At 39.2% G+C, this 17286-nt stretch overlaps 1 protein-coding gene across 1 annotated transcript in view; it reads left to right on the forward strand.

Moving 5' to 3' along the window:
* Nucleotides 1–17286, forward strand: part of LOC133530459 (rhophilin-2-B) — a 214470-nt gene that overhangs the window by 47743 nt on the left and 149441 nt on the right. The window contains exon 2 of the mRNA XM_061868371.1: nt 269–587. Coding sequence (XP_061724355.1) covers nt 480–587 — 108 coding nt within the window. The 5' untranslated portion in view covers nt 269–479. The remainder of the gene's footprint in view (nt 1–268; nt 588–17286) is intronic.

Consider the following 17286-nt stretch of genomic DNA (forward strand, 5'->3'; position numbering starts at 1 on the left):
GGCTGGGCTATTAAAATCGCTGCCAACTTAGCTTGGTCTGCCTCTACAGTATTGGGCAAAGTACGGCCCGCGGGCCAGCCGCCGGTCTTTCGAAAGAAAAGAGAAGATTTATACGGCCCGCGAAATAATAACAATGCATTTTTGTTGCAATTCTGGCCCTCCTCTGAAATTTATTAAACTTTCTGCCCCCCATGAAGAAAGTCTGCCCATCACTGAGAATGTTACACCATGTTTAAACAAATTTTCAATTAATTTTGTTTGTCCACAGGTCAACAGTAAAAAAACAGTGAAACAACAAAACCTAAAATCTACATCTGGAATTATTCCTTAAACAACAGTGAAAAATCAGTACAAACGTGAAAACTTCACAGTGAAAAGTGAAATCAGTTGCGAGTGAACTTAAAGCCCGAACCGCGAGTGCCGTAATAACAGCGAGTGCAGTGTGGCGTGTCTGTGATTGTGTATGATGAGTGGCGAGTATGGGTGACGTGACCATGCATAGGACGTGCGTGAGGGTCAATTCTGCGGACGACGAGTCCAGGGATGAGGTTGATCACGACCTGCCTAAGAAGAACCCTTTTATTCGGGTAAGTTATTTTTAAGCTATAATATGTAAAGTCCGACCAGAAATATATGATGATTGTCAAGAGGGCGCTGTTATTTCCATGTATAGGGTGACAGTTCAGTTTAGTATGAAAAATTTTGTTCCAATGAAATTCCGCAATATGGCGCATGATCATATATTACTGGCTTTATATAGCGACGCCATTTTCCAAAGCACTGACTAGACGGCGACGCTCGAAAGACGCTAGTATGGGGTGGCCCCTTAACCTGACGGAAAGGAATACTTGAAAAGTTCTAGAGGAGGTTACATTTACAGCAACAAAAAAAAATTGCCGAATACTTATTACGCTTTTCGAATAATTTGGTCGAACGTGAACATTTAAAAAACTTGCCGAATATACCGATTATTCGGCCCATTTTTAGGGTTCCGTACCAAAACGGGACCCTATTACTAAGACTCCGCTGTCCGTCCGTCCGTCCGTCCGTCTGTCACCAGGCTGTATCTCATGAACCGTGATAGCTAGACAGTTGAAATTTTCACAGATGATGTATTTCTGTTATTAATCTTTATCAAGTTTTTAAGCATCTATTAGATACTTCAATTTCCGTTGAACTTAAAGCGCCATTTCATACAAACGTAGACCTAACTTTCCTCTGGATATTAAAACTTTTGAAAAAAAAATTACACAATTTGTTGTATAATAACCAGGGATCGGAACCGGTTTTTTGGAAAAACTTTGAAATAAACATATATTTCGGTTTATTTTATACTCCAAATATAGGACTCGGTTGTGTTTTTAGATAACGACTTCGTAATATTAGATTGCCCAATTAGAAAGGAAATAATTAACAAAGAACGAAAAAATACCGTTTTCGTTCCCATACAAAAAATACCGGTTTCCGATCCCTGATAATAACCACCGCCATGCCCCTGCGTTGTTTTAATTTATTTTTTTGTTATTATAAGAGTTAGGAGCATTTTGTATGAAAACTATTTTTCGTACTTAATTTTTACAATAATAAAAAAATCCAAAAAAGTCAAAAGTAGGAGCATAGGATAACATAGCAAAAGCTATTGTTAATATACATCAAATTATGTAAAAATATATTCCATAATGTCAATATCCAAAGAGGAAAATGGGGATTACGTTTAGCGGCCGCCCCCTTTCCTCTTAAAAGAAACATAAATTCTCGAACTCTCTCCATTAGCGATAAGGTTACTGTGTAGATATTTATGTCGCCGTCGGTATGTCAACAAAAACGGAACTGGAGCGTTGTCGGCAATGATTGTCTGTTGCAATGATTCCATTCATGCGAACCGTATTGTTTTGAAGTTCGACGCCGTTTTCGCAGAAGTAGGTTTGCTTGTGAACCAAACATACGTGTATATACCGTGGAGCGCCCTAGCATTTACAATAACAATATACATAATGGATATATGTATACAGAGGATTAGTATAACTAGCTTTGACGACCGGTTTGGCCTAGTGGGTAGTGCTAGTGACCCTGCCTACGAAGCTGATGGTCCCGGGTTCAAATCCTGGTAAGGGCATTTATTCGTGTGATGAGCATGGATATTTGTTCCTGAGTCATGGATGTTTTCTATGTATTTAAGTATTTATAAATATTTATATTTTATATATATCGTTGTCTAAGTACCCTCAACACAAGCCTTATTGAGCTTACTGTGGGACTTAGTCAATTTGTGTAATAATGTCCTATAATATTTATTTATTTATTATTATTATTTATTAGCTTATAGGCCCTTGAGGCATTGTACCAAGGATGCTAGCGGCATTTCCTCGTGGTTTCGCAATGCGGATACGTTGTGCGAGGAAGCCAGCTCTTCGGTCATCAGTTACGTCAACTAGACGCTTCCCGATTTCTGCAAGAAACTTGTGGTCCCCATGGACCTAGAGTTTTACCCTAGTATTATACACGTGTGATACAAACTCAATGTATATTTTGTAAGGGGTAAGTGGAAACGAAGGAAGGAAGCTAAAGGAACGCCATATAGATATGAAAAATCATGCTAATGTTACAGAATAAGTAATAGTACTATCGTACAGAAAAGAAACTTCCAACAAGGTTTTTTGTGCAGGGCAGGCAGGAGTTTAAATAAAGCTTTACTTAATCTAGACTTTGATCTATTTAGTGATAGCATTTCAGTAATAAAAAATAAATTAATTGCATTTTATATGGGTGATACTTCCAACGCGGGTTCGGGCTCGGCTTACTAATACTATGTAGCTACATGGATACGTAGGTTTCGTAGGTACATTTAGATTTTATTGTATTTTGGATTCTCGTTAAGTTTTGTACAGTCAGTGGTGGAAGTGCATGGCTACTTTATGAATGAACTCCATTCGTTATGTGTCCATGCAGTTTTGCAGCTTGCTGTACACATTAACCTTGGATTGTGCTGTAGATAGACAGATGTGTGTGTAACTGAACTGTAATTAAATTTGATCTTTGTTATATTTAATTTTTTATAAGTGAGAACCTGTAATTGGCTCTGTATTTCTATTAAAAGCTGTTGGTTTTCCATGTATGTAATAAAAATAAATAAAATAAAACCGAAGTTTGACAGCGATTCAGGGACGAATTATGCTGTACCTTTCTAATGCATGCACTATCCCTATCGGCTATTTAGGGTTGTCAAAATTCAAGTCATTACTTATCTCTGGTTGTGCACGCAAAGTGCTTGACAGTTGTGCCAAACCTATTGCTCGGAGCAATGCTGAGCCGAACGGAACCGAGAATGCCCGAATGCAGTTTCTCCCCCCTGCTAATGTATCTACAGCTTGCCGAATTCGTATGTTTACGACTGTTTTTTTATTTGGTTACGAAAGCGACATGCCTACGAGTATAAACAATTTGTTTATTTACGGAATATAACATTTTACTTGCGCTTTCAAAGCAAGATCTTTAATTATATCTACTTTTTTCCTCAACCCGTCGTACCTAGATAAATGCATTCCTACTAAATACTTGCGTGCGGGCCCTTGGCCGATACTAGGTAAATATACTTGTCAATACTAGTTAACATAACTGCTATCAATTACGTACCTAATTATTAGAAATACTTAGAAAATAATTATCGTTTTCTTGGAATCATGATTGATGCGTTTAAAATCGAATTAAGACTTGGTGGGTTAAGATGATAGCTTGGGTATTCTGAGAAAATATAGGTTGTTTTTAAGAAATGAATTAAGTAAATTAAAAGATCGATATAAACTGAGATAAGTTGTGCGCAATATAATAGCAGTCAATAAGAAAATGAAAATTAGGGGAACACTTTATAGTTCCAAAGTTATCTTTGGATCAATTATAATGGTTCTTTTTGTATAATTATTCTGCATTACTCGACATTGTTTCAAAACTAAAAGAAAAAAGCGTACTCCCATCTTAAAGGCCGGCAACGCACTTACAACCCCTCTGGTGTTGCAGGTGTCCATGGGCGGCGGTAATCGCTTACCATCAGGTGATCCGACTGCTCGTTTGCCTCCTCTACCATAAAAAAAAAAACTAACTGTAACCTTTGCTTAAAAAATAATCATGAAAACTGGCTTTTTTACTAACTTGCGGAAATTCATATAAAAACGTAAAACTCTACGAAAAAAATACAATTATGTAAGTTCTATTTGAGAGTACCTGTCACTGTATTGAAGGACCGCGTCCCGTATTTGTATCCGTCCCGTTTTTGTCCCGTATATCGATAGTGCTGTAGAGTAGAATACCTACAGAAATGGTCACAATCATCTGTGTGTAACCAGTTTTTTTACCTGTGTAACTAAACAAAGGGTCATAACAGCAAAGCTAATTATGTATTTGCACCCAAATGGTCCCGTATCAGTTCCAAATAATTATGACAACCCTACTCTGACATGAGATCTAGTAACTAAAACTCGCATCCAAAAACGTCACTTTTGACAGTGACAGATTAGTATCAGATCAGTATCACATTGGAATTAAATTTAAAATATATTTATTGATATAACAATATACATAATGGATATATACAGATGATTACTATAACTAGCTTATATCTAAAATAGGCCCTTGAGGCATTGTACCAAGGATGCTGGCGGCATTTCCTCGTTGTATCGCAATACTGATACGTTGTGCGAGGAAGCCGCCAGCTCTTCGGTCACCAGTTACGTCAACCAGACGTTTCGCGATTTCTCCACAAAACTTGTGCGCGCTGGGAACTGGGAAACTCGAGTTTTCCTGCTACGGACGAAATCTTTGCTCTGCAAAAAATACTCATAAGTAAAAATACTAGGTAAATACTGAGTAACACACCAAGCCCAAGGCAGGTACAGGTCAAACAGGAAAGTTGCGACAGTCGGACAAATTTGTTGAAACCACTCTCACTGGCTTTTTAACTAGTTCTGTACGCGGTTTCACTTGTACAGGAAGGAATTGCCGGTCCTTATTTAAAAAAAACCGGACAAGTGCGAGTTGGACTCGCCCACCGAGGGTTCCGCACTTTTTAGTATTTGTTGTTATAGCGGCAACAGAAACACATCATCTGTGAAAATTTCAACTGTCTAGCTATCACGGTTCATGAGATACAGCCTGGTGACAGACGGACGGACAGCGGAGTCTTAGTAATAGGGTCCCGTTTTACCCTTTGGGTACGGAACCCTAAATAGACGTTAGGATCGAGAGACTAGATATATTTGAACTAAACCTTATTTGTGTACCACAAACAAGGCCTGATTTCCGCCTAGGCCCACAAGGCCTAGAGGCCTAGATTCCATTAACTTTGCGTTGCCTACAGGAAAGACTCGAACGACTTTGACATACTATAAAAAATAGGCCAAAAACATGTCGGGCCATGCTCAGTAAGATTCCTTAGTTACCATTCTGTCAGAATAAGCTAAACGGGGGTTATTGGTATCATGTACATTATTAGCATGAGGGATTACCTTTGCCAACCGATCATGGTCGCTATAGTTTTCAAAAGTACTTGTTAAGCTTTTGTTTTAAGATTTTATAGATTCAAAAGTAAGAGGGGGGAGTGTCACATATTTTCTTTCGTAGCGATTATTTCCGAAAATATACACTGTACCAAAAATTGTTATTGGAGACCCTTATTCATTTTAAAAATACCTATCTAACGATACCCCACAACATTGGGTTAGAAAAATTATTTTGTATGAGATGTACCCAAAAAATAATTTTTTTGTGGTTTTTATTTTACCGTTCTGTCGCTATGCATGATTTATGTATTCATGCCAAATTGCAGCTTTCTAGCGCTAACGATCACGGAGAGAATTCGTGAATGGACGGACAAACGGACATGGCGATAACTATCAGGGTTCTTTCTTAGTTGACTAGGGAACCGTAAAAAATTTTACCACCACAGATTTAGTCCTAAATTACAGATATAACTGTTCTAGATAATCTATGTAAATAAATTTCTAGCACAATATGTGAAGAAATAAATACTTTCTTATATAATAATATATCTTCTAAAATGGCCGGCTCCCTTTATACCACTTAAATACCACGAGAAAACCTTAAAAACAATACAAAATTAACAAAAACACAGGGAAAGTGACAAGGGACACAAAATAATGGGATATTTTCGTAAACACGCCATTGTATGGGCTCATCAAATCCACAGACTAGTTAACAGTAAAGACTGTAAAAGAATCACACTTCTATACTTAATTGTATCACAAAAACTGCGAGGTTGGTGACATGTCTGTTTGACGTTAGAGTCGAGGCAGTATCTCGTACCTGACATAGACTACCTATCCCTCTCTAATTAATACAATTAGAAAAATACGGGTAGTCTATCTCGCACGCGAGATACCGTCGGCGCTCCTGTGCTTAGCCCACAGCGGTGAGAAAGTGATTAGCGATTGACTATTTTCTCGCGCAGGAATTTGTAGAGATGAAGATACCGTGTAAATAAAAGAAATGCATACCTACATTACTTAAGAGTCCGCAGCAAGCGGCATCTTAAAACGTCTCGCTAGATTGCTCTCAAACTTTATAATTAAAATATGATAAGGTATATCTATATCTGTAGTTAGTTTACGCAGCTTCCAATAGTTAAAAAATACAGCGAATTTAAGTTTTTCATACTCGTACAAAACTTGTTTTTGCTCTATTTCGGTTGTTTTAAAATCTGGAGCTAAAAGGCATAGATATACCTCATGTTATTTTATGTGCAAAGTTTCATTACAATCCAATACGAAGTTTTAAAATGAGAACGAATCTCCTTTTGTATGGGAAGGTGAAATTCGGCTGAGCTTGCTGCGGACTCTTAATCGTTTTCAAAGCTTTTCGAAATCACACTAGTCCGCAAAGTACTCGCTTCTCTCTAATGGCCGATGGAGCAGCTGAAGGCCTACTGCGAGCCACGTTCGACGTGTTGCCTCCCTGTCATACTTACGTACGAATTTACAAGTGTGACAGAGAGGCAACACGTCGAACGTGGTTCGCGGTAGGCCCTCTGTTCACATCATTTTGTTAGTTATTTGAGATTATTAATATAAATGAACCTACCGTTTTAAACAAAGACCATAGCGCCTTCCATATAAATGGAACCTACAACAATTTTGAGGAGAATTTTCTATGCAAAGCACCAGTCTATATTTCTCATTTGTCTTTGACCAAAACAAGAATAAACTGCAGCCGTTATCATGCTTATAGCTATAACAACAAGGTCTATTATAGTTAAATTCACACGCATTTGTTTCTAAACATGAGCAGTTCATTTCGGGGGCTTTCTACTCGTAGTAAAACAATGGTGTGTTCGTAATTTGGAGAATTATAGTTTTAAACGATGGCTATGCCACATGGCGCGTGGGAATTCAGAACTTATAATAGGTACTAAAAGTATCTAAATATATTATTTTTCACCATACCAGCTGGGAAAGACCCTCTTTATCCTGTTTAAGGTTCCATACCCAAAGGCTAAAAACGGGACCCTTAGTGCTTCTGGGCATTTTCCGCAAATCGACAACCATTGTGCGTATTTTGCGTGAAATCGAGGTAGCGCTACTCTGACCACCCCAGCTCCTCCACGAAGCCTAGCAAGGCTTTCAGGTAGCTAATTGCCTCCTTTAGTGTGTGAGTCCCTAGGTATTTGTTCCTGTATACTTCTACCTGTTTGCAGTCTAGGAGAATGTGTTTTGTTGTTTCCTCTTCTTCCATACACGCTCTGCACATGGGGCTGTCTGTTTTACCCATATTGTGTAGGTGTTTGTTTAGGGTGTCCTGTAATAAAATTAATTCTATAATTTTACCAAGTTAGATTAAGTAGAATTTTGTCAAGCTTGTAGTTCAATTCCGGTAAACTATGTTTGGTCTGCCTTTTTTTTTTGCCCAGGAAAAATCTTCGATAGATTCCCCAGCGCCAAGGGGAAGCGCTGAGGATATGTGAGGTTTCTACTCACTAAAAAACCTGGGGTGTTCATCTCTCTGCCTTTGGGGTGGGGTCACGGGCACGTGGTGTCCATCATCCGCAACCCCACCAGCAGCTGCCCATTACGGCCCATCACCGGGTAAATACTAGCTACTGTTAAGGGCGTGTCCGAACACTGGACACGCCCTCCAGCCCGAGGACCTCTTTCCTATGGATGACAGACGCCCCCATGTCTGCCACCCGGAATGTTTGGTCTGCCTGGAAAACGAGACCACTAAGACTCCATGTCCGTCTGTCTGTCTGTCACCTTTGAAATTTTAGAATTGCAAATTTTCTCAGGTTTTATTCGTAGATTTACACACCTAGAAACAAATTATGAATCTAATACTATTTGATAATTGGATACCAAGACGTTGTCACAATTTGACGTTTAGAAACAAAAGAAGGTTGCTTTACAGGCTTAAGTATGTAAGGCTGTATAAAATTCCTTTACATATCCCTAGGGAGTTATACCTAGCTTTTTTAAGTCTGTCACTAGTTTCTAATTTAATATTAAAATTTCAATAACAGGGGGGGGGGGGATATTGCGTTGCACAATATGCTATTTATCTCTTGCGTAGTCTATGGAATGCTTGACATAAGACCTTCTTGTTCCGAGGTTTCTATAACGTCGCTCGCTGCATTCCCTGACCCAATAGCGAGTGATTGCGGTAATCTGTCCACGTAGCTATTGCTTAGATTTACTGGGTAAGTCTAGATATCTAAACTTACTAGCTACCTAGGTTTATAGGTTATCCTTTTTTTCAAAATTTGCAAAACAAAAAACTTTTTTTTTTTTTCGAAAAAGCGAAACCTATAACCCTAGAATATATTATGCTGAAGCGATCAACATCAAAATCATAGTGGTTTGTTGAGATTTACTTCAAGGAAAACGTTTTCTCCCGAAATGGAATTTACTAGAGAATTACCGTTATTTCGTTAGATTTGAAAAGCTATTATTCCCTCTTAAGATCAAGAGTTTTAAACATTTTACCATAAACAAGATTCATAGAGCTGAGCTGCTTAAGTTTAGTAAGATCTGAAAGCATCCATAGGAAACAGTGACCGCTTACCACAATAGCTCATTTCATAGCACAACGAACTTTATTGATCGGCTTATATGATATACGATATGTCATCAATATTGATCACAAAATCAAAACAAAATATCGATCACGAACCCGTTTCAGGTCCATTCAATTTGTGACCTTAATCTGTAGACCGTTAGGTTGCACTTTGATTGTTCTGTGTCATGCATGATGTAGATGAGTTTATATTTAGAGATGATAGATACGGTAACATCGGTAATTTGTTTTGTAATGGTTGTCAAGGAATAATAGGATTAAAATGTCTGTTAATCTGATTAATTTCTTTATTATATCAATTGCTATCTAGTTACTATGATATGAGTCTTTGATAGAAGTGATTTAGAACAAAAAAAAGAAAAAAAAAATAAGTGATTAAATATATTCAGATCTATAACGTATTTTTATGTAGGTACCAGTTCGAAAATGGAATGTATACATCTCCGTATTTTGGCAAATAAAACGATTTATTCCTTTTAGCCGTATCTAAAACTATCTAAACGTTAATTTTAGGATTCTGCCTATATTTTTCAGTCACCCGTTTTAAATTTTTCGTATTTTTTTTTGCTACATATTAGGTATCATTTTATGACACAAACGAGGTTTATATTTTATATTATACCCCCGTTTTTAAAAGCCCACGACACACACAATATAACAGGTTATTAAGGTAGCCGTAAATGTTATGTATGTAGAACAATCCATCATTACAGAGGTTTTTTACATGTTACACAATTATTTTAAGTAGCAAGTAAATGAATGAATGTACCTTTGTATTACCAAATGTACTTTGTATTATGTTACTTCGATCACAGATCAGATTAATTACTATATGCTTCGATACAACTATGGATAAAAACGAAAAAAAAATAGTGAGTCATACTCTTTTCCTTTATATTTTCGTACTTATTTCTTAAGGCATTCTAGTCGGAGTCAGAGAACAGATTTCAATATTTACCAGTGATCGGAACTATGGGAGTAAAACTTAAATACTACGTCGGTGGCAAATAAGCATACGGCCTGCCTGATGGTAAGCAGTCTCCGTAGCCTATGTACACCTGCAACTCCAGAGGAGTTACATGCGCGTTGCCGACCCTAACCCCACCCCCCTCGTTGAGATCGTCGTTAACAAAACTTGTTAAGCGGACATAAAATACCATACAGCCATAAAAATATTCATGTCCATAGGGATAGGAATAGTAGTAGGGAGGATATGCCGATTCCAGCTCACTTTAGGTATTTATCTCCCCTCCCCCCCCCCTCACCCCCCCCCACCCTCACCCCCTCTCACCCCTCACCCCCCCCCCCCCCCTCTCCCCCTCACCCCTCCCCCCCCTCTCCCCCCTCCCCCCTCACCCCCCTCCCCCTCCCCCCCTCCCCCACCTTCCCCGCCGCCGCCTCACCGCCCTCCCCCCCCCCCCGCCCCCCTCCCCGCCGCTGCCCCTGGCCTGCGCCACTTGGTAGTTCGGCAAAGATCCGTTAGATGGCGCCACTAGCCCCCCCCTTCCCATAATATAGAGTGGTTACAACCGGATAGAAAAATATATATTTTCTTGAATACCTGGGTATTCGATATTTATCCAGGTACTAGTCGTAATGTTAAACATACATGTTTTTACTTACAGTACGGGATGTTTCATGTTAATCTAAAAGTTGTAACTATTTCTAGTTACATCTGGTAACATTTACATCACACTTTTTAGAAAAGGGAGTTTCTAAACCTAATTATGTCGTTAACTAGCAAAGTCGAGTATATCTGTATGTGAATAATAAATAAATATCGAATACCCAGGTATTCAAGAAAAAATACATTTTTCTACCAGGTTGTAACATCTCTATATTATGTAATAGGTATTTTTTAGCTGACCTAATTCCGATTCCTGGTACTGGTGAACTTATTTATACCACGTCGGTGGCAAACACGAATACTGTCCGCCTGATGATAAACTGTCATCGTAGCATATGGACGCCTGCAACTTTTTTTTTATACCACGTCAGTGGCAAACACGAATACTGCCCGCCTGGTGATAAGCTGTCACCGTAGCCTATGGATGCCTGCAACTTTTTTTTTTTATACCATGTCGGTGGCAAACACGAATACTGTCCGCCTGATGATAAACTGTCACCGTAGCCTATGGATGCCTGCAACTTTTTTTATACCATGTCGGTGGCAAACACGAATACTGCCCGCCTGATGATAAGCTGTCACCGTAGCCTATGGATGCCTGCAACTTCTAAGTTGTTACATGCGCGTTGTCGATCACTGGTATTGGTGAACATTTTTATACCACGTTGGTGGCAAACAAGAATACGACCCATCTGATGCTAAGAAATCACTGTAGCCTATGGATCATGCGCGTTGTTGATCATTAAAGTATGCGAAATGTTGTGAAATTGCATACGGCGCGACCTGCCTGATTGTAAGTGTAGTCAGTGTAGCCTTTGGACGCCTGCAAATTCAAAGTTGTCACATGCGCGTTGCCTCGCCCCAGTTTGCGTGTTTGAGGACTACTAACGTATTCTAATCTAGAAGAACTTGTGTTATACAACTATTTTTCTACAAGTCATGGAATTGAATAAATATAACATCACCCAATTTCTCTATCCTGCATTTTATATGTACTGAGACGTCGGTGGCAAACAACCATACAGTCCGCTCAAGTAAGCACCCTAGCCTATGGACGCTTGCAAGTACTATTGTATGTACTGGTGAATGTTTATTTTCGGTTGGTTTTGGTCAGATAAACGCCAGTCCATACAATAAGTTCATACTTATGGTCATCCATTGGGCGAGGTTTTCCACAGAGGGGTAAGCTCTTAAAGGCGACTCCGGTTTAAATGCTCTAAGGATTGTAGGAATTTAACGGAAAATTTGAGGAAATATTCAACCTTAAACGCTTTGAAATAAGCTTCATTAATAATTCACGAGAGCTGTTATTTGCTTGTAATTTCATACAAAATATTAAGGACAGTAGACCTTATTAACCTTAAATACGGCTTACCATATTACCATACCGTATTAAACCTTAAGCACTTTGAAATAATACAATACTTAATTCACGAAGACTGATATTTGCTTGTAACTTCATACAAAATATTAAGGACGGTAGATCTTATTAACCGTAAAACTCTATCTGTCAAAATCAAATATATTCTAGATTAACATAAAGAATAATGTCAAACAACGATCAACTCTAAGTACTAGAAATAAAGTAGAATTTTACTCAAATCGGCCGGCTGTTATGCGACATGCATAATTGAGGCGATGGAATAAAAGTTTCACTTTAAGGGGGCTCCCTAGTGCCAATGACCTTCGATCTGAATCCCCTTAGTTACCTTACCATAGCTAGTAGCCAGCTTACCATATTTACTTCAAGTTTATTGTCTTCGAGATATTTGGCATCAAAGTTGAACAATTTTAGGCCAAAAAACTGGTTTTCTGGACATAACTTTTGTGTTAGTTAACTAGTTAGTTTAAAATTAAAATCTCTGACGAGTTTTTAGAGACGACAGACGAACCCAAATGTGTAGATTTCGTGTATGTAAAACCCTTCACAGCAATCGAGTAACGAAAAAAGTGTTTTTATAGACAATATTTAAAAAAATCATAAATAAATAAGTGTTCATGTTTCTTTTAAAATCGGCAGACCAGAATGGAGATAAAATATTGAAGACCCGACAGCCGTTCGTCATAAAATTCTATCTATAGTGCAAATGTAGGAGTAACGACTCAAAACTTGTCAAAAATCTGGACTGGGGACTGTGACAAGAACAAACAATAGCAACGCCTTCTCTGCTACTCCTACTGAAAGATAAATAAGACTATCCCGTTCGGTCATTTCCCCCACCGCTCATGCCATGGTTCAGAGAAATGTTATCATAAATGAGACCACATTACCGGCAACCTGCCACTAGCGCATACGCATTCTAAAATTAATTAAAAATCAGAAAATAACAATGGAGTACGTAATTGAGCTCGTTGTGAGGCTGTGGTTCAGTAACAAGGGGTTGGGGTATAATTATAAATGCGGAGATAGCGACGAAACAAATATTGCTTTCATCTCATCAATCGAGGCGCTAGCACCTGACGTGGACATCTACAAGTGGGAGGCAGCCCGGAGCGATCTGAAGAAGCTGATCAAAGAGATTTTGGAGGAGAGGTCCGTCCTCCAGTTACACTCGGGATACCATGCGGAGGGGCTACTGCTGGAGGTGCTAAGGAAACACAACATTAGATCATTGCTCTCCGTGCCTGTTAAACAGAAAACTTTAATCTGGAAAGACGCGGGGTTGTGGTTCGTGGAGGTGATTAACCCGAAAATCATAAAAAAAATATATGTGTTTGCGGACTAAGAATAATTGTATTTGTATGCATTCTGAAAATAAAAAAGTTTAAAAGTGAATGACTAATTATTTATTTATTTACCAATCATTTAGGTATTTTATAACGTCCCCATGCAAAGGTTTTAATACCATCGTCTAAAATTAACCCTTTACCGCATACGAAGCTATGTATGGCGGATATGATATTCAACTATATTGACAACTGTTAAAGTTCAAATTTCAACAAATATCTTTATGACATGTGTAAAGGGGTTAATCTCTTTTTCATTCTTTTAATTTGTACATATTGTGCTTCATCATCATCATCTCAGCCAAAAGACGTCTACTACTGGACAAAGGCCAAATTATACATGTTATCATAAAGAGGTTTACGTAAGTCTAAACAGCAAGAGTATTTATTAAAATTTAATCGTTGTCGTACAGGAGCGGCATTAATACCTTTCGTTTTTTACACATTTAATTTTGTTTATGTCGTCTGAGGCCAATATACACGCATACATTTTTGGTCTTAACGCAACCAATTCTCGCACTATTCTCCATTTGTTTTCATCCTTCATCATGCCTAAAACTTTTTATTGACTTGTGGTAAATTATATACATTGTTATGAGAGGTCACATTAGAGTAAATTGTCTATTTATAAGGGGGATTCTACGTGTTTGCTTCGGCTCCACGCACGCATACCAAATTTCAGGTCCTGAGATTATGTAAATGACAGAGATAATAATTAAGTAAGTAAATATTCTTTATTGCACCACAAACAAAACAAATTTAAAAACAGATTTACAATGTAGAGAAAGGTAGCAACAGGCGGTCTTATCGCTGTAAGCGATCTCTTCCAGACAACCTTAGGGTATCAGGATAAAAAGAACAGTAAGTTTTTATAACAGGTAGTGCACGAATATATTAGAGGAATAGGAAAATTACACAAACATTAAGCAGACAGTACATACAGTACATTTACAATTTAAATAAACAAATAAATATTACAATACATACCAATATTAAAATAAATAAATATTAGTTACATATCTAAATATACATACATAATACATACATACCTAATATAACACAGTGACACATTAAGAGAGACAAGTAATGATTTTTCAGTAGGGTTTTAAAGCTAATTAATCCCTTGCTTTTAGATTAAATTGTCTTAAAGGACCTCTGCGCTGTTGGCTTCGGCCCCAAGCATGCCTCCCATAGGTCCCGAGATATGGAAAGGACAAACAAACAAAATAACTAACTAACTAATAACTGGAACTGGAAGAGATCCCTGAAAGGGATAAGTTCGCCTTTGTACACATGATGTGTTTTTTTTTCTGTTTTATGTTTCTTTTTGTACAATAAAGTGTTTTACTACTACTACAATAATAATAACTCTAGACCCTAGCTAATTACGAGCGTGAGCTCTAATATGCCCTCGTAAAGCCGAAACTCTGTCGCAGGTGGGGTAGTAAAGTTGACGAGAATCATTGTAGGTATAATTATAGGAGGGTTTCGGTAGGGATTTACCTATCTGACGTTTCGCATCAAGTTCAATGAGACTCGTGCCTTCAAAGTTCTTTACACTTGTTTTAAAACGAGAACGTCATTCTGACCGCAGAGATGCATAAGTACTCCTCCCATTTGTCAGGTGGTATAGCGTAGGTGGCGCGTAAGCACGTCCTTATTACGTAGGTGCTGCCCACATTGCTTCCGATTACCAGTTGATAGCTGGGAATAGAAAACGGCTTTCCAGTCCAGTCTGCAATCCGCCATACGCCAAACATGCCTACACCACCTTAGCTGACCCTTCATTAAGAGCGCCTCCATGTCAGGCATCTTGCATCGACTAAGAACTTCAGTGGTGGGCACGCGATCTTACCATCTTAATCGCAGAATGGAACGTGGCTTGCAAGCGAATGTCGCCTTTGTACAAATACCAAGAATCGAAAGAACCATGGCTCTGTACATCGACAACTTCGTCTGCAGCTTTAGATTATGCGATTCCCAGATACGATGTGTTAACCGACTGAAAGTGGACGCAGCAATCCTAGTTGGGATCTCGGAGGCTAGTCTGTTATCCTTTCTGTTTGGCTCCCAAGACACTTGTAAGAAGACACTTCTGTTAGGAGTTTCCCTTCTATAGTAATAATATCAAGGACCGAGGCACTTTAAGAAATAAAGAACAAGTAATGTTGAAAGGTCTTGTAATGAAATATGTGCTCTCTCACCATGATTTGAGTAAAATCTAGTGGGCATAAATGTTTTTAATGCAGTCAGGGTTTCCTAAATGAGCCCTTGACCCCACTGTAGGAGAGCAGGGAAGATCCCATCCGAACCAGCCGTCTTGTAGGGATGAAAGCTGTCAATGGGCCCACGCCTGAGTTTTTCAGCGGTGACGAGATTCTGTACGCCATTTGTCAGTTGTACTGTATTCCTCGTCCTGCTGATCTTCATTGTTGAGACTTACGCGTCCTAGAAAGTGGGTTACTAGGGAGAGAACGCGTTGGGTCTCTGTAGGGGAAGATGTGTGTGTACCATCGGACTGCCCAGTTGTGCTGTGGGCTTGTTTTTCGATGCTGCTGCAGACGTTCCTCCATGATCTCCAGTACCGCAGTATGTACCTGGCCTTGGCTTCATAGTAGTTGTCCCAGTCCATCTGAGCCGTTGTGTTCATGGCCCTTATAGAACATACCCCATTCTATTAACTATTAAAACAGACCAATTCCAAAACCTGTTCTAACCTATTCTGGTTTGCCTGTTCTGTTGTGACCTGTTTTGGAATTGGTCTGTTTTAATAGTTAATAGAATGGGGTATGTTCTATAAGGGCCATGAACACAACGGCTCAGATGGACTGGGACAACTACTATGAAGCCAAGGCCAGGTACATACTGCGGTACTGGAGATCATGGAGGAACGTCTGCAGCAGCATCGAAAAACAAGCCCACAGCACAACTGGGCAGTCCGATGGTACACACACATCTTCCCCTACAGAGACCCAACGCGTTCTCTCCCTAGTAACCCACTTTCTAGGACGCGTAAGTCTCAACAATGAAGATCAGCAGGACGAGGAATACAGTACAACTGACAAATGGCGTACAGAATCTCGTCACCGCTGAAAAACTCAGGCGTGGGCCCATTGACAGCTTTCATCCCTACAAGACGGCTGGTTCGGATGGGATCTTCCCTGCTCTCCTACAGTGGGGTCAAGGGCTCATTTAGGAAACCCTGACTGCATTAAAAACATTTATGCCCACTAGATTTTACTCAAATCATGGTGAGAGAGCACATATTTCATTACAAGACCTTTCAACATTACTTGTTCTTTATTTCTTAAAGTGCCTCGGTCCTTGATATTATTACTATAGAAGGGAAACTCCTAACAGAAGTGTCTTCTTACAAGTGTCTTGGGAGCCAAACAGAAAGGATAACAGACTAGCCTCCGAGATCCCAACTAGGATTGCTGCGTCCACTTTCAGTCGGTTAACACATCGTATCTGGGAATCGCATAATCTAAAGCTGCAGACGAAGTTGTCGATGTACAGAGCCATGGTTCTTTCGATTCTTGGTATTTGTACAAAGGCGACATTCGCTTGCAAGCCACGTTCCATTCTGCGATTAAGATGGTAAGATCGCGTGCCCACCACTGAAGTTCTTAGTCGATGCAAGATGCCTGACATGGAGGCGCTCTTAATGAAGGGTCAGCTAAGGTGGTGTAGGCATGTTTGGCGTATGGCGGATTGCAGACTGGACTGGAAAGCCGTTTTCTATTCCCAGCTATCAACTGGTAATCGGAAGCAATGTGGGCAGCACCTACGTAATAAGGACGTGCTTACGCGCCACCTACGCTATACCACCTGACAAATGGGAGGAGTACTTATGC

This window comes from Cydia pomonella, chromosome 22 (genome assembly GCF_033807575.1).
Source record: "Cydia pomonella isolate Wapato2018A chromosome 22, ilCydPomo1, whole genome shotgun sequence".
Lineage (NCBI taxonomy): Eukaryota > Metazoa > Arthropoda > Insecta > Lepidoptera > Tortricidae > Cydia > Cydia pomonella.